General features: G+C 51.5%; 2 protein-coding genes across 5 annotated transcripts in view; one reads left to right on the forward strand and one right to left on the reverse strand.

The window, feature by feature from the left end:
• The first annotated feature begins 660 nt into the window (after positions 1 to 660).
• Positions 661 to 3,004, forward strand: MED19 (mediator complex subunit 19). 3 transcript variants are annotated; one of them, XM_032775811.2, is made up of 4 exons: positions 661 to 1,182; positions 1,402 to 1,498; positions 1,635 to 1,729; positions 2,612 to 3,004. In XM_032775811.2, the coding sequence occupies exons 1-4, from the start codon at positions 931 to 933 to the stop codon at positions 2,678 to 2,680; spliced, it is 513 nt and encodes a 170-aa protein (XP_032631702.1). In that variant the 5' UTR covers positions 661 to 930; the 3' UTR covers positions 2,681 to 3,004. The 3 variants fall into 3 exon arrangements, with proteins under 3 accessions (XP_032631702.1, XP_074920889.1, XP_032631704.1); XM_075064788.1 differs by having other exon boundaries at positions 2,579 to 2,643; XM_032775813.2 differs by having other exon boundaries at positions 2,558 to 2,641.
• An 11,311-nt stretch (positions 3,005 to 14,315) lies between these two features.
• Positions 14,316 to 17,100, reverse strand: part of ZDHHC5 (zDHHC palmitoyltransferase 5) — a 41,707-nt gene continuing 38,922 nt past the window's right edge. For both annotated transcript variants that reach the window (XM_032775809.2, XM_032775808.2), the window contains exon 12: positions 14,316 to 16,197. In XM_032775809.2, the coding sequence (XP_032631700.1) occupies positions 16,032 to 16,197 (166 nt within the window). In that variant the 3' untranslated portion in view covers positions 14,316 to 16,031. The remainder of the gene's footprint in view (positions 16,198 to 17,100) is intronic.

Genomic DNA, 17,100 nt, shown 5'->3' on the forward strand with positions numbered 1-17,100 from the left:
GGGAGCTACCAGGTACCTGGCCAATGGGGCTCGTGGGGGCGGCCCTAAGGGGGTTGGCCAATTGCGTCGCTCAGACACCTCTGATTGGCTTCTCTCTCCGCCTATCTATGGCTGGGTCTGCTTTCTCCAGTCCAATAGGCAAAACAGACGGGCTAGTGGAGGCGGGTTTTGAGGGGTATCTTTGGATTGTTAGCCCCTTCTGCCAATGGGGAAGGCAGAAACCTGCGGGGGCGGGAACAGTGTTTATGAATGGTGGATTGGCAGCTCTGGGAGCCAATAAGGATGGAATAAGACGTTTGTGACGAGTCGGGGAGATGGAGACTCGTAGCCAATGGGAGGATAAAGTTTGGGGGATAGTGGGGTGGGAGGGAGCCTGCTCCCAACTGGGTCCGCACTAGCCATTTCCCAGACTCCTCCGGCCCCTGAGCCAGTGCTGGGGGGGCATGTTATGCTCTGACCGACAGACCCATGGCCCTGGCTGCCCATTCAGGCTCCCCCGGGGGCTGGGCCGTGACCTGGGGCATCCAGCCCAGGTGCTGCTTTGTGGGGTTAAATCCCGGCTCCTCTCCCCCGTTGCCCCCTGGACACGCAAGGCTCCATTGCTCTCTGTGGTGCTGCCTCAGCAGAGGGGATCGCCACCCGGGCTGGAGCAGTCCGGGCTCAGCTCTGCTCTGCCTATAGCCAGTGCACCACAGACATTAACGGAGCCTCCTGGCCGTGCTGGGCCAGGCAAGTGCCAACCCCAGCTTGCAGCTGGAGAGAGAGTTGCAGTGAATTTGCCCAAGGCCAGAGGGGAAGTCAGTGGCAGAGCTGGGCAGGGAAGCCAGAATCTGGCTCCCAGTCCTGTGTGCAGACAACCTCATTTCGTTGCCTTTGGCAAGGCTGGGTGTCAGTGTAAAGCGCCGCTCTCCTGGTTCCTTCCCAGGCAACATGGAACTAACGGGCAGCACCAACCTGATCACACACTACAACCTAGAACACTCCTACAACAAATTCTGCGGCAAGAAGGTGAAGGAGAAGCTGAGCAACTTTCTGCCTGACCTACCAGGGATGATCGACTTGCCGGGCTCGCATGACAACAGCAGCCTGCGCTCCCTTATTGAGAAGCCACCCATCTGCAGCAGCTCCTTCAACCCCATCACTGGCACCATGTTGACTGGCTTCCGCCTGCATGCCGGCCCGGTGAGCTTCCCCCAGAGTTGCTGGGAGTGGGAGGGTAGCTTTGGGGTTAGGGTCAGGGAAGGAGGGAGTCTGAGGTTTGGGTTGGGGGAGATGATGCAGAGAGGTCTGCTGAGAAAACAAAAGACAATTGCTGGTTGACAGGTGATATGTAGCAGGAAGGGAGGTGACGTTCTGAAAAACTCCATCACCCCCACCTACCCTGATCTTTGTCTCTTCCAGTTGCCAGAACAGTGTCGCTTGATGCACATCCAGCCACCCAAGAAGAAAAATAAACACAAGCACAAGCAGAGCCGCACCCAGGATCCTGTTCCCCCAGGTAAAGGCTGCACTCCACAAATCCAGCAATCCCGTCTCCCAGACATCTTGCAGCAGGCCCCAGTAACATCGTAGCTAGGCCAACCATCTCCCAGGAGGGGACTCACTCGAATGCAGATCTACGTCTCTCTTTGCAGAAACCCCCTCAGACTCTGACCACAAGAAGAAAAAGAAGAAAAAGGAGGAGGATCCGGAGCGGAAGAGGAAGAAGAAAGAGAAGAAGAAAAAGAAGGTAGGGGGCAGCAAAGGGGAAGAACTCCTGGTTCACTTCCCCACCAGCCTGGCTACGCTCATGTTACTGGGGAGGGACAGGACTTGGAATGTATCCAACCCCTCCTGGTTATCCCCCTGCTCTGGAGCCTCTGTCCTAATGTAACGGCCCTGGAGAGATGGGGTCTGATGCCACCGGTGATCCATGTGGTCCCACCCAGAGTGGGCAGAAAAATAGGCTTTTGCCCTCTGAAAAAGTGTGTGTGTGTGAGAGAGAGAGAGAGACCCCCTCAAAGGTGGGTGGGCACTGTGTGTGAGTGTGACCCCTACCTGGGGAGAGCGGGGGGTAGGGACTGTGTGGGTGTGACCCCTCCTTAGAGGGCAGGAGATGAGTTTCCAAAAAAAATAAGACTCAAATATTTTTGATTTAGAAATGCTGATGTGGTGACTCCTGGGAGTTGTAGTTCAGGTGCCTCATGCCCCCTCTTCTATAGGGCAGGATTCTTGGTCAGTCTACATCTCCCATGATGCACCACTTTCCCACTCCATGAAAGTCCCTGGCCATGGTGCACCATGGGAGATTTAGTCTGGCTGGGAGCCTGGAGACATGGGGCGTCTGAACTACAGCTCCCATGAGACACCAAAGTCGAAATATTGGGGGTGTTTGATTTTTAGTAGGAAACTGACATTTGCTGTGGAAATCGCATGCTGTTGGGGGACAAGTGGGTACACATAGAAACCCCACTGGGGGGCTGGAAAATACTTGAGGCCAAAAATTCTGAGTCTTTCCCGCCTTGTTCTGACTGGTTCTTGGGCTGAGGAATCCTGTCCTGACTCTCAACCCCCATAGCCCCACTGTGAATCCTCACAGAGGTCAGTCTGTCTGTCTGTCTGTCTGACTTAGAACCGGCACAGCCCAGAGCACCCAGGCGTGGGCAGCTCCCAAGCCAGCAGCAGCAGCAGCCTCCGGTGAGCTGCCAACTCTGACCGTGGCACCGGGATCGCCCCAGGGAGATGCCCATCATCGACTTGCTGAGTGCTGGGGAGAGCGGCGCTGGAGGTGACATTAGGAATACCCCAGAGCGGCTCGCAGGGGGGAACTGGGCTGCCCCACTGGGGGCCCCGGTGTGTACAATATCCCAGGGCATCAGCCTGGTGGGAGCACAGTCTCAGCTGGAGAGGGAGCACTGGCTGCTGCCTTTGAGGCTTGCTCATCCCTTTTATACCAAATAATCCTCTCAGTAGCAGAGGCTCTTTTTTTTATTCATGTTTTAATTAAATCTCTGCTTGGAGGAGACGCCGGTAGCTCTGTTTGAAAGTGCCCTGCTCGCTGCCTGTGCCTGGCTAGGCCTTGGCTCCCCACCCCTGGGCCAGGGCAGCAGGGCAGGGCAGAGCGGTTGCTGGCCCAGCCACCAGCAGAGTGAGCCTTGAGGACATAGATTTCAGCAGGGGCCTGGGCTGTGGGAAGCAGGTAACAGGCCAGATGGGCAGAGCTCAGCCTCCTGGCTGTGTGGAGCAGGGGGGAGGAAGGGGCCGAGTCTATTTCCCAAGGGGGCAGGTGTCCAGCTCACAAGTCTCCAGGGCGTTAATTAGACCCCATCCTGATCAGGCAATGGGGAGCAGACTCCTGGGTTCAGGCGGGCAACTCTGCTGCAGGGCTCTGGCTCTAGTATGGCTGCCAGGAGCTAACAGCCCAAGTCTCACGGCGGTGGGAGGGGACAGAGACAGCCTGTTGTTTTCTGCTGCCCTGGCCAGCTGGGATCACTGGCCTAACAGGCCAGCAGGGGGCACTACCCTCCCTAAATAAACCACACGGTGTTGCAGTGCCCAGGGCCGGAGGATGCTGTTCCTGCTCTGCTGCTGAAGGTAGTGAATGCCCAGCTGCCCGAGTCAGTTTGGTTCCCTGTGCAGCCCCTGGGAACCCTCCCACCCTAGCCAGGCTTTGAGCTGCCTCTCTTCCTGTTAAGGGGGCAAAGTGGCTGTAGTTCCCTTCCTCCTCCGGCAGGGAACTGCTGCACAGTGGAGGCCTGGCAGCTCTGTGCTGCTTCTCAGGGCTTGACTCCCAGCAGTTCCCAGGGGCCATGTGTTTTACAGCAGTGGGAGGTGGACTCCCCTGAACTAGCCTGAAGCAGAACAAGCTCACAGCACCCTCTGCATGGAGCATCTTGCATGCACAGGGGTCGGGGGAACTCTTCTGTGGTGGGGATTCCCTGTCCCAGCAGGTTTTTGGCCCCTTCTTTCTGGACTGGGCTTCCTAGCTGCTCCTCAAAGCTGCCTGTGCCTCTCTTCTGTGCCAGTTACAGGGGTTTTTGTTGGGAGAGGGAGAATGCACCCTCAGCCTGTGCTTGGCTCACACCTACAGGGCAATCTCCATGGGGTAGCAACTGCTGCCTTCCTGCAGGAACCATGTGCCCTGCCATGCATGGGGCATTCAAGCAGGAGGAGATCCAGCTCTTTCCTGTCATCCTCTCCTCAGTGGTGGCTCCACCCACCCTGTCCCTGCACAGCCTGCAGGGTTAAGCTGGATGCATACAGGGGCAGGGCAGTGCAGTGGACACCTGCCTCCCAGTGGTGGTGATAGACTGGGGCCAGCTGTGAGCCACTCCCGCTGGGAGGCAATGTGGGTGAACTGCTGCAACCTCAGAAGGCAGCAGTGGCTGGAAATCCACCCCAGGCGGCAGCTCAGCCTCGCCCCAGCAGCTATGGGGTGGCCTTTGCCTCCCCCGCATCCACTCCCTTGAATCAGATGCTGTCTGACCCAGGCAGCTGTGTTCATCAGGCACCTTGCAAAATACCACAGTGCAGTCTGGATCCAATTCCTTCATGCAGACCCAAGGCTCCCGGCTCCAGGTCCTGGCTGAACTGACTGCCGCTGTCTTGGAGGAGGGTAGCAGGAGGCTCGAGCCTTTGCCATCCCCCCACCTCAGGATCTAGGTAATGACAAACAGCTTTCCCTGGCAAAAGAGGGTAGCTGGGGAATTTGACCCTAGCAGGGCCTGTGTGGGGGAAGGGCCTAGCTAACTGCATAGATAGGAGAGGCCCAAAGAGACAGGTGCTGTGCCCCAGAGCAATGTAACAACCCTTCTCCTGTGAGACCCATAAGGCCAATGCACCCCTGGCCCTCTGCTCCCAAGTATTAAAGTGTGCTTGCTCAGGAAACTGAGGCACAGTGATAACATGGCCAAAGTCACACAGGCCAGTACAGAACCCAGGAGTCCTGACTTCCACTCCCTGGCTGTAGCTACCATCCCACACAGCTGCAGGCAATAGGGTCACCCTTGCCCTGCCTCAGCCCCATTCAAGCAGGAAGCAGAGCTGCTCAGGTGATTTCAGCCTCCTACCACAAGGTGGAACTGGATTGGGAGTGGGGCACAGCTGGGTTCCTCTCCTGCTTTTACAGTGGAAGAGGGGGTACAGCCTGGGGCCAGGTGCAAAGGGGCCAGCTGCTGCCCCCTGCTCTGTCTGCCCCCGCCCCCCATAGGGCATCCTTTCTATTCTTGCTGAGGCTAGACATTATCTCTGCCTATTCCCCCTCCCCCAGCACCCACTGAGGTATGCCATTTCCATCCCTAGGTTCCAGCCCCCTTCTTTTCTCTCCCCCTACAGTCCTAGTTTGAGGAAGCTGTTCCCAGCTGTTACTGCACCTCCCTGGCTGAAATATCCACAGGAATAGGAGAGCCGGGCTTTGGTTACAGACAGGCAATACATAGATGCCCAGCTGGCCACCACCCACGAGGACACTCGGCAGGGTTAATCAGCTGGTTGGAGTTCTCCCAGTAGCAACCATGACATCCTGCTGTCTCATGCACTGAATGAGGGTCCTCTAGATACATATGCTCTGCCTGACCCTCGTTGGATCCTGGCTACCACCTGGCATGGCAGCAGCTTTAGGGAGAAGCAGCTTTGCACCATTCCCCTACTGTCCCACCAGAAAGAGTTGGGAACTGACTGCCTTTCCCTGCCCCGGGAGGCCCCTCTAGCACTTACCTGTGTCTGCTTCTTAGGGCTGGCTTATGCACCTGTCATCCCTGTTCTGCCAAGGGAGAGGGGTGCACTTTCAGAGCAGCCAGCTGCCCCTGGCCCATTTCTGACCCAGCTTCAGCCACTAGGCATGTACACAGGTGAGAGGGAAGGATGCAGGTGGAACCCAGTTCTGCCACATTCCACCCTGCCTATAGACCTGGGCTAGAGTTGTCTCCCCTCCTGTTGGGAGGGTTAATTGGAGGGGTGACCATAGGTGCAGTAACCAGGTTTCCTTTGCTCGGGTAGTAATGCCCACCCTAATCATTAGCCTGTTGTGTTTCTCTCTTGCTATTTGCATAGTGCTCAGCTTGGCTATGGCTGCTTTGCTTTCACTCGCTTGTTGCCAGTTTCACTCTCAGGTTCCCGACAGCACACAGTGGGGATAGTCAGGTTGCAACAATTGCTGGGAAAAGCGTGTTTGCTGTAGTGAATTGTAGAAAGGTTTCCTTTACTGGCTACACGTGTGGGGGCAGATTTGACCCTGACACTTAGGTTTCCAAACTGCCTGGAAGTTCTAACACTCTTGTAATGTGACAGCCAAAAATCCTAACATCCCCCCTGTGCCTCCGCACTAAGGAGCAGGTGGGAAAGCACAAGGGTGGTTCTAATCAGTTCCTACTACAAACAATGAATGAGGAAGTTGTTCTCCTGCATCAAGCTTGCCAGCTTTTCACAGCAGAAATGAGGGCGTGAGCCGTAGTGATCAAAAGGGGGCACAGATCTGAGCCTACGAACATTTATATTTTTACTGCAAACAGCCACTCCTACTGCAGAGCAGCAATTCACACAGAATAAAGTCAGTGTTCGGGAGAGGGTGAACAAAGGGTGTGTCCAGTGTTTTCTGCTTGTCTTACCCTATCTCAGTCTCTTTTGGTATCTTGCTTCAACCTCATTTTCATAGCTGTTGCTCCTTTCTGAACAGTTGCCATCAAAGTGCAGTGGTTTCTCCTAGCCACAGTTTGAGCCTGTGCCTTGGTTTCAGATGCCACCTGCATACAGAAGTTACCTACCTAAGGTGAATCCACTTGTTTGTATGGAATGATCCTCCCCAGTGTGCCTGGACAGGCAATAGGCCCTTCTAAAAGGTTTAGCATAGACTGCACCACATCACAAGTGAGGGGCCCTTTGCTATTAATTTGTGGAGAAGGACCTCACCGAGATGGGACCAACACTGCAGGACAATCCACAGAGGTGAAGTGATCACTGCTGCAAGAAGGAATGTTGGAGGAGGCCAGGATAGCAGCATCTCCATGGAGTCCAGTGTAGGGGAGGAAGATCCTTATGATCAAAGGAGATTGACACTGAAGAAAACTTACCCCATTAGACATTTGAGTTGTGACGTACCAAGAGCTTTCAGACACTTTGCAAAGGCTGCATCCATATCCCCATCACACTCCTCTCCAATAAACACCTTACAACTCAGATGATAAGTAGCTGGGCAATCAGGGCGAGCTGGCTGGCTGGCTACAGTATGGAAAGTTGAGACAGTAGCCAGACATCACAGTGGGGGGGGTTACCATTGACTTCAATAAGGGCAGCCCTGTTAGCCCTCACAGCCAAAAGGCAACCCAATCACGTGGGAGGGATGTGTTACAGCTGCTTCACACCAGGTCACAAGCTTTATTCCCAACCTCTGACCAATTCTAAGCAGCCAAGAGGTTTTAGTGCACATCAACCCTAACCCAAGCTCCAAGTCCAAGCCTGAGAACAAGACTGGTTGTTGCTAAACATCCTAGATAGGAATAGTGCACAGAGCATTGGAAATTGGTTCATAGACTTAAGAAGAAAACTCTGTGCTCCTCTGGGATACTGTGCTTGATCTGCACTAGTAACATGAGTCGAGTCACAGAACAGCCAGGACTGATGACCTTATACAGATAACTTATGTGAGGACCAGTCCCCCAGAGACAGTAAGCCAGGGTCAGAATGCACAGAATAGTCCACCTGATGGAATGGGCTCTGGCCATCTCTAACGTGACTGCACCCAGCTTTGTCCTGACCCATGTGGGGACATGAAGACCCTGGAATCTGTCTCTCTCCAAAGATTTGTCAGGGCCCTACCAGAGGAGATATACATGATAGTCCTTTCCCAGAGGATGGGAAAGACCTCCATCGCCAGAGGGCTGCAGAAAGAGCAGCGGTGTTCAGAGGCATGGCAGCCAGAGTCCTTAGGATGATCCACAGAGTGATTTGCTTCACCACCTGCTTGACCTAGATGCCACACCTGGGGGATATCACCACTGGGCTGGGCTTGGCTGGGTTCATGTTCTTCCTTTTCCTTCAGGTTGACACTTAGGACCTATTGGGGGAGCCAGGTTCCAATGCCCCACTTCCATTGCTTCTCAACAGAGAAGAGAACCTATCCCTCACAGGTTGTCTATGAGACTGACTTGACTGAATCAGAGCCATCTTCTGGAACACTTATGCCCAAAGCACAGACAGAAGCCACCTCTGTGCCAGGATGCTTGGATTCCTGCAGAGATCCTGCACCCCAAGAGTAGGCTCCTAATTCCCAGTGCAGGTGCATCTGTGATCACTACAGTTTGGACTGGTGGAATTTAGACAGTAATTCCATATCTCAAGTGCTCCCAAGTCAGTGCATGTCCAAGGATCTGCTAAAGGCATGGGGAGCTGTGTGGTCTGGAGCCATTGAGGATGGCCTCTTGTACAGATATGCCATAGCTCCCATAAAAAGTTACAGCCACGGGCTGCAACCTTCCTGGGGTCGTCTCTGCTGCTAATTCTGCCATGCCTACAACCAACAGAGAGTCACATGACACCCACAATCTGAAACAGAGGTGGACTGACGCTGGCTTATGAAAGAGGCAAGTTTTCAAGAAACTGCCACCTATTTGAAAACTCGGACACAATTCTGTCAATGAACGCAGGGAGAAAACCAGGTGAGAGAATATTCTTAGCAGTCTCCAACCCAAGCTGAGATACTTGCCTCCTACCTTCGCTGTTGGCTGAATGAGAATGTGCATGAGTCCACTTTCCAGATGGGATAAACAAAAAATAAATGACTGAAAAGATCACTGAGGAGGTTTGTGGTAGAGCCCTGATCTTTGCAGTTAGACCGATGGCTTATCCACTCAACCATAGAAACTCACACCTTATTATTTTACGCAGTGTTGTTGTAGTTGTGTTGGACCCAGGATATCAGAGATGTTGGGTGAAGTAATATCTTTGATTGGACCAGCTTCTGCTGGTGAGAGAGCTTTCAGGCATACACAGAGCTGAAGAAGAGCTCTGTGGCGCTCAAATACTTGTCTCACCCACAGAAGTTGGGCCAATACAAGACAGCACCGCATCCACAATCTTGTCTTGGTTTGTATTACCAAGATCAGAGCCCCTAGGAATGCCAGTCCTTTGAGCTACAGATGAAAAAATGAAGGTTACTTGTAACTGAAGCTTTTTGATGACTCTGCATATCCATACTTATGGGTATTGAGCTGCCTGGTGGCGCTTTATGGTAGAACCTTCTCCAAGCAGTGCCTGCTAGAGTGCATGTGCACCCCCTCCTACTCCTCAGTGTCTCTGAATGTTCCGAGGGCAAGGCTACAAAAGAGGGTGCTGCACTCTCTGCCGCCTCAATTCCTTTCACTGCCAACCCAGAAGACTAGGATAGGACTCTGAGAAAGAGGGGAAGGTGCACGGATACTACAGGCTTGAGCTAACTCATAACATCACCCAATTCATTGCTTACCCCATCTGGAAACAGACTCAGCAGACAAGCTAAGACCCATATGAATCTTAGCATAAGAAACAGTCTCGATGACATCCTAAAACTCTTAGTTCTATCTAAGTAGTAAACAAGAGCTGTCTTACAACCTAACAGGTTGTCTTACAACAGGTTGTCTTACAATGCAGGCTCCACTTTACTAGCATGAAGGTTGGGAAAGAAAACTGGCAAATTAGTTACCTGACTGACGTGAAACTCAAACACTACTTTTGGTAAAAAACCTGGGATCAGGTCTAAGAACCACTATCTCTGTGAAGACTAGTAAATGGCAGGTCAGCCACCAGAGCAGGTAGTTCATTCACTCTTCTGGCTGAGGTAATGATTAAAATAATGAACGCTCTAACTTGGGTTCAAAGGGGTGACCTTATATCGATAATACCAAATTAAGGACCCAAGATGGGACAAGATCCCTCGAAGCAGGATATATATTAGACATCCCCTTCATAAACCTTTTGACTGAATCAGGTACAAACAATCTACCCTTAACCAAATCACTGTAAGCTGAAATAGCAGCCAGGTGAACGCTTAAAAGAAGGATTAGCCAATCCTTCAGACTTTATACACATTAAATACTCCAGAACACAGAGTATAGAAGCTGGAGAGTCAGATTTTTTTCTCCATCCAAGTGACAAATCTAGTCATTAATACTGGTAACATGGTCCTGTCGATAGAAATTAGCAAAACATTCTGTACTAAGGAAGAATATGATTTCTCACAACTAGGCAAAGTCCGATGGCCCACGCAGTTAGATGAAGAGACTGTGGGGCTGGATGGAGAATCCTGCCTCGTTGCTGTGACAAAATATCCAGACAGTGGAAGACACATGTACCATCCATCTGACAGATGACACAGGTCTTGTGTACCACTGCTGTCTTGACCAAGTTGGAGCAATCCAAATCATGCTTGCCCTGTCCTGCCAAATCTCCATCTCCTTTTTCTGAATGGTGGGGAGGACGCATACGGCAGACCCTTTCGCCAGTGTATAAGGAAGGCATCTGAAAGGGACTGACGGTTCCTCCCAGCTCTTGAACAGAAGATGGGGCATTCTTTATCACAAAACAGGTGTGCCTCAAGTTGACCCCAATAGGAAAAGATATCTGGAATTACTCGATCCTTCAGGGACAACTCATGAATTTGAGAACTGTCCCTACTGAGATGACCTGCTGACAGGGTGGTTTTCGCCTGTTAAATACAGGGCCATTGGATAGATCTCATGCAGAATACACCAATCGGCATATAACTGGAACGAGCGAGCTCCTCATGGTTTGTTCAGATAATACATAGCAGTCATATTGTCTGTTGATACCTGCACCATGTTCCATTGTATATGAGGAATGATCTGAGCACCAGATGGATGGCTCTTAATTCTAACACACTGATGTGTGTAGTCTTTTCTTGGAAAGCCCCTGACTGTAAATTGAGACACATGGGCTCCCCATTCCATGTTGGATGCATCTCATATTATTGTCACCAATGGGAAGGGGGATGAATAGCACACCAGGGAGAACATTTGATCTGTTTGTCCACCACCTCAGTGAATCCAGAATGTCCTGAGGCACGGTGACAAACATGTGAACTCTCTCTCAACTGGATGTATAAACTCACAACATCCAATAATATATTGACCACATTCTGATATGAGCAAAAAGGGTATACAAACTCAGAGACTTGAGGGTCACTCTGGATTCTTTGAGCCCATGGAGCTTCACATCAGCCTGCTCTGAAAAGAGCGAAGCTCCCTCGCAAGGAAGACCTTGAAGGGTTTGCTGGACCTCATGCCTGAGACTACTACTGTGGTGGGTATGGACCTGGCCACTGAATCTCCCACATCCGCAATGAACTATCAGCTTCCCTTCTTCCACCACTGACAACTCCTGCCTAGACTCTTGGGGAAGTGACTCCTTGAACTTCAACATGGAGTGCAGACCCCAGTAAACTTTTCTACTGAAAAGCTTCAGCTTCCTGGAGTCGTTTGCCTGAGGAGTCTTCCTCTGCAGACCTTGCCTCTCCCTTTCGTTGGCTGCAGACACCACTAAGGATCTGGAAAGAGGGGGGATGAGTATAGAGGAACTCATAAACCTGGGCAGGCATATAAGAACACAAGAATGGGCATATTGGGTCAGACCAAAGGTCCATCTAGCCCAGTATCCTGTCTGCCGACAGTGGCCAGTGCCAGGTACTCCAGAGGGAATGAACAGAACAAGTAATCATCAAGTGAGCCATCCCCAGCTTCTGGCACATAGAGCCTAGGGACACCATCCCTGTCCATCCCGGCTAATAACCATTGATAGATCTATCCTCCATGAATTTATCTAGTTCTTTTTTGAACCCTGTTACAGTCTTGGCCTTCACAACATCCTCTGGTAAAGAGTTCCACAGGCTGACTGCGCATTGGGTGAAGAAATACTTCCTTTTGTTTGTTTTAAACCTGCTGCCTATTAATTTCATTTGGTGACCCCATGTTCTTGTGTTATGAGGAGTAAATAACACTTCCTTATTTACTTTCTCCACATCAGTCATGATTTTATAGACCTCAGTCATATCCCCCCTTAGTCATCCCTTTTCCAAATTGAAAAGTCCCAGTCTTATTAATTTCTCCTCATAAGGAAACTGTTCCAGACCCCAATCAAGTACTTCCTCTCAGCGCTTCTTGAAGTGGAGGTTAAGGGAAGTTGGGATTTGCCACAGGGCTTTCACTAGGTCCATAATGGTCTCATTGAGGGGAAGGGCTACTTTTGGCAACCATGCTGTGGCCAGAATGTCAACCAGGCTGTGGGAGGATTCTTTCACTACCTCTGCTTGCAAACCCAAGTTTGAGGTCACCCTCTTCAGTAGCTCCTGGTGGGCCTTATAATCATCTTGGGGAGGTGACATGCCTGGCCCGACACAGCCTCATTCGGAAAGGAAGCTTGCAGCAGCTGAGGGTATTCCTCCCCGTCTGCACAGACAAGATCCCACAGAACTGGCTTCTGAAGCTCGGCACTGGCCTCGGTATGAGGCTGGACTGGGTACTGCCTGATGGGATGGATATACCCTTCTGTCAGAGAGACACTCGCCCCAGCAAGGGGAACAGTCCCAGCACCAGTCACAGATGGTAAGAAGGAACTGATGGGACACGGGCTCGGTTGTGCCCTTCATAGTGGTGCTATGAACGCATGGCACCACAGGGCATCAGAGCCATCCTTACAGATACCACCGAGTGCAAAACTTCCCGTGACGTGCACATACACACATCCCTACATTGGAATGGACGTGTGCAATCACTAGAAGAATCCAGTATATATTGATATTTCCCATAATCTTTCTTAAAAGAAAATGTTTTGATACCAAAATCAAGGTAAGGCCTGTGCATTAACCAAACAGCAAGCCAGGGCTCATTCAAGTTAAGGCTGTTACTGCTTTGGGATGAAATATTGATTTTTTTTATATACACACTTGACCAACATTTTCAGAAGTGTCTAGAGATTTTTGGAGCCCAAATGGAGACATCTTAATGGGACCTGATTTTTGGAGGGTGGGTGCTTATCACTTCCTGAAATTTAGGCCCTTTTAAAGGTGCCCCCAGTTGGTCTCTTTGAAAACCATAGCTGATAAGAATGTGTTTGTATATTTGTGTCACTTGCTGTAGCAACTTGGCACTGGCTTTTGAAACCAAGTGTGTGTACCTGAATGTGTGGAGTGCTGACAGCGGCCCACAAAGACCACATCTTATATTGACAGTGCTGGTCCCCCACCAGGAATTGGAGATCCATTGCTAGGACCCATTTTACCACAAGGTCCACAACTAACAACCGTCCACTAACAGATCAGTACCAGGCACTAGTTTAAACTTGCCTAGCATTTGAGATCTCAGAGATCCAGGATGAGCCAAGGCCCTGAAGCTTTACAGTTTCAGGAGCTATTTGGATAAGTCCCCTATGACGGTAGCTCAGGTTCAATGGCTTTATTTGTCGGGAGTGTATTTCCAGCCTCTCTTTCTGATTCAGCTAAACCCAACAGCTCAATTGAGGGATGCCATTTGGGGACTCTGTGGTAATGATCAGGGACCCACAGCTTTAAAATTAGGGACGGAGAAGGCCTTTAACCTTCATCAGATAAGCAGAGGTTTCCAGATAGTATCTAAGCACCCATAGCACCTGGCTATTCATGCAGGAACCTTTTGCTATCTCGAAGGGTATTGCTGATTGAATGGATAGAGCCTAGCATGCTCCTGTGCCTGCTTACACAGTGGGCTTGCTGGGTGTGCTGGGCATGCTTGAATCTCTAGTTGCTGCTTAGGCAGGTTTCATATCCAGAAAACTTTCCTTTACTGTTCAATGGAATAGATCAAATCGGGAGGGCTGGGTGGCACCCTTATTTCCCATCTCTATCATTACCATCAGCCTCCACCTTCCCCAAAGTGCAACACTGCCTCCTTCACAGCCAGGCCCTCGCCAGGTTATGCCAATGCCCTACTTGCAAGCTCTCAGACTCATCGATAGCTGCCCTTCACCCGACCCTTACTCAGCCCTTCACTGACAGTTTCTGAAGTCAATTTGTCTTCCCGCTCCTCACACATCACCAGGTAACAAGGAACTGACCACTACTAGCAGTTATGCCTCATTAGCAAGCAGGCCTTCCCCTTTGCTACCACAGCTCAGAACACAGCGTGAGGACCCACTCATGTACCTTCTGCAGACCTCTCTTGGCAACTCAGCTTAATTCTTTGACCTTCTGGCTCTTCAACTTAAGCAATTTTTCTGCAGATCTTTCTTTTGGATGGAATAATGGGAAAGGAAGATACCAAAGGAGACAACGCCTCCCCCTAGGAAAATGAAACAAAAACCACACAAGCCTGGAGGGGTAGCTTATTAGATTTTTTTTTATTCCTCGTTTTAAAATGGCTAATCATAATAAAAAATAAAAGTGCGGCTCTGTGGAGGCCACAAGAGAGATATTGCCATAGAGAAAGAGTCAAGTAGTGCCTGGAGATTAGGTTGGATTTCTGCTTGGTTTGCTTTGACTTTCATGGGGTTTTGGTGTGGATGTCTACAATTTTTTGGCATATGACATGAAAATATTGCTTTGTGGGGTTTGGTTTGGTTTCCTCTTTTTTACTCTTCCCCAGTTTGGAAATAAAAACAACCGTGTGACAGTGAGAAACCATAAGGGAACCATCAAAAATAAGAAATGTAAAAACATCAGAGAGAAGAACGGCTAAAATTGTCTGTGGGGGAGGGATTAGATACAGGTCAAATCTCTATACAAGGGAACACAGCCCTCAAGCCCCCCACTGCTGTTCTGAGCCCCAATGATATGTCTCTAGCGCTGTGCAAGTTCATATGTTTGTTGTGGAAGGGGTAACATCAGGAAACAAGAAACCCACCCGTCCCTTCTCCCCATTTTGCTGGGAGTCAGTTTCATGACACATCCCATCTGAATACTGGAGGCTGTAAAAATGGGAAGCTGGGTCCTTAACTAAACCCACCTATACAAGGGAGACAAGGATTTGCCCACCCCACTCAGCTACAGGGGAGGTAATTCCTAAACACTGCATGATGGGGGTGGGAGGGCTGCCTTCCAGCTCTTGCCCTTGCTTTGCTTCCTCAGGATAGGAAATCTGCCCAGGAACCAGAGAAGCCAGAAAGGGGGAGATGAGATACAAAAGGCAGGCCAGGCCCAGGACCGTAGCATGGCTGCTAGAGGAAGGACAGGCCGCAGAAGCACTGAGCAACCGTCAAGCCTGGGATCACATGAGCAAGGACCTGGAGTCTGTACCTAAATATAAAATATCTTTCTCATCCCTCCCACTCTGGCAATTCCACAGGTGCCTCCTTTCAAATTAACCAGGCACCTGTGGTAGAAAGCCCCCCATCTCCCACCCCTCTGGATGTATATATTCTATACACACACATACACCACCCCCCATGTCGTCCTTCCTGGGGCTGAGTGTCCTAACGGGGCACGTGGGGCCTGGGCCCTTGCGGGGCGATTTTTCCCTCTCTCTGGTAGATATATAATTTCTTTTATATTTATATTTATATATAGATATTTATATATACACACACCTGGTAACTCAGAAGAGGGGGAAAAAATAGAATCCGTAACAATCATAAAAAAAATTATCCTGGTTTTAAAAACGATCTGTTCCTACCGCACGAGGCGAGTGATTGCACGAGGTCCACGAGTATCTGGCCCATCGGTACTGGCACAACTGCAGGCTGCGCTTCCCCCCACCAGCTGGGGGCGCCGCCGTGATAGTCCTCCCCCCTTTCTTTCGGCAGTATGTGCTACATTTGCAGTCTCTCAGCTGGTTGTGGGGAGGAGGGGAACCGGGACTGCGTTGCAGCTGTGATGATTTAGGGGGTGCCCAGGGTCTCACCCCAAATCCCAGGGGGCATATTTTAAAAGGTCACTGTCCTCTCAGCTATTTCCCCCCGCAGTTGGAGGATTCTAAAAAATGTCCATGCATGTGAGAGAGCAGGCGTGCCTTGCTCCTGAACATGCCCCCTGCCCACCAGGGCCCAGGCGTTTTGGTATCAGCCAGGGAGTAGGCGACAGTGGGGAGACAGCTCCGCCCTCATACAGAGATCTCATAAGTGGTCCCGCCCACTCCAGAGACCTTCTTGACTCCTCCTCGAGTTGGGCTGCTGAGAGGCGGCTGGCCGGGGGAGGGGGAGGCCGGGCCCAGACTCTTGGGCTGCCCATTGGACTTGCTGTAGGCGGTTCTCATCTGCACCTCGTCTCTGGGGAAGGAAGGACACAAGGGCGTCAGGAAGTGACCACACACAACAGGGCTGGGATCAGTGGGACTTTCAACCACACAGCACAGCATGCTCAATGGCAGGGGATGGAGAGGGGATCCACACACACAGATGGGGAAGAGAAGGATTCGAGGTGCGTCCGACACCCCAGGACAGAGGGAGGGAAGGGGAGAGTGGTTATGTGCTAGGAAAGGGGCAAAGGGCCAGGAGCACACCAAGCCATGAAGGTGGACAGAGCCCAGCCCACCCCTTCTGGGGGAGAGATTCCTCACCACACTAAGGTGAAAGAAGGGTCTCGCACACTGGGAGGAAGCTCTGCATTCCCCCAGGAAAGAGGGCTAGAATCCACATTGCCCACCACCCTTCCACCGATCAAAGGATGGGAGACACCCACACAGCCTGTGCAGTCCCCGAGGAGGGAGTCGGACACACAGGTGCACACGCGCATGCAGCCTGTGCACTCCCCAGGGAGGGGTCAGACAGAGGCATGCGCGTGCACGAGCACACACACAGACACACATGCAGCCTGTGCACTCCCCAGGGAGGGGTCAGACAGAGGCATGCGCGTGCGCACACACACACGGAGATACACACAGCCTGTGCACTCCCCAGGGAGGGGTCGGACATGCAGGCACACACACACACACACACACACACACACAGCCTGTGTTACTCCCCAGGGAGGGGTGGGACACACACACCCACACCCTCGCTTTCTCTCTAGGCACAGGAGGGAGAGAGAGTACACGCCCCACACTCTTCGGAAGGGTGGAGGGAGGTCTCACCCCCCTACACTGCACTGGGGATGGGGGACAGGTAACTCACAGACACAGGGCACTTCCCAGCATGGGGGAAAGGCAGAGCAGGACATGGCTCTCCCTGGAT

Source organism: Chelonoidis abingdonii, chromosome 4, assembly GCF_003597395.2.
Source record: "Chelonoidis abingdonii isolate Lonesome George chromosome 4, CheloAbing_2.0, whole genome shotgun sequence".
NCBI lineage: Eukaryota > Metazoa > Chordata > Testudines > Testudinidae > Chelonoidis > Chelonoidis abingdonii.

What these genes read in the sequence shown, in the direction of transcription:
- MED19 (XM_032775811.2), top strand. Translation starts at nt 931, where the DNA reads ATGGAACTAACGGGCAGCACCAACCTGATCACACACTACAACCTAGAA. An exon ending in TCCGCCTGCATGCCGGCCCG is followed by an intron (nt 1,183 to 1,401) that starts GTGAGCTTCCCC and finishes TGTCTCTTCCAG; the next exon opens with TTGCCAGAACAGTGTCGCTT. An exon ending in AAGAGAAGAAGAAAAAGAAG is followed by an intron (nt 1,730 to 2,611) that starts GTAGGGGGCAGC and finishes TGTCTGACTTAG; the next exon opens with AACCGGCACAGCCCAGAGCA.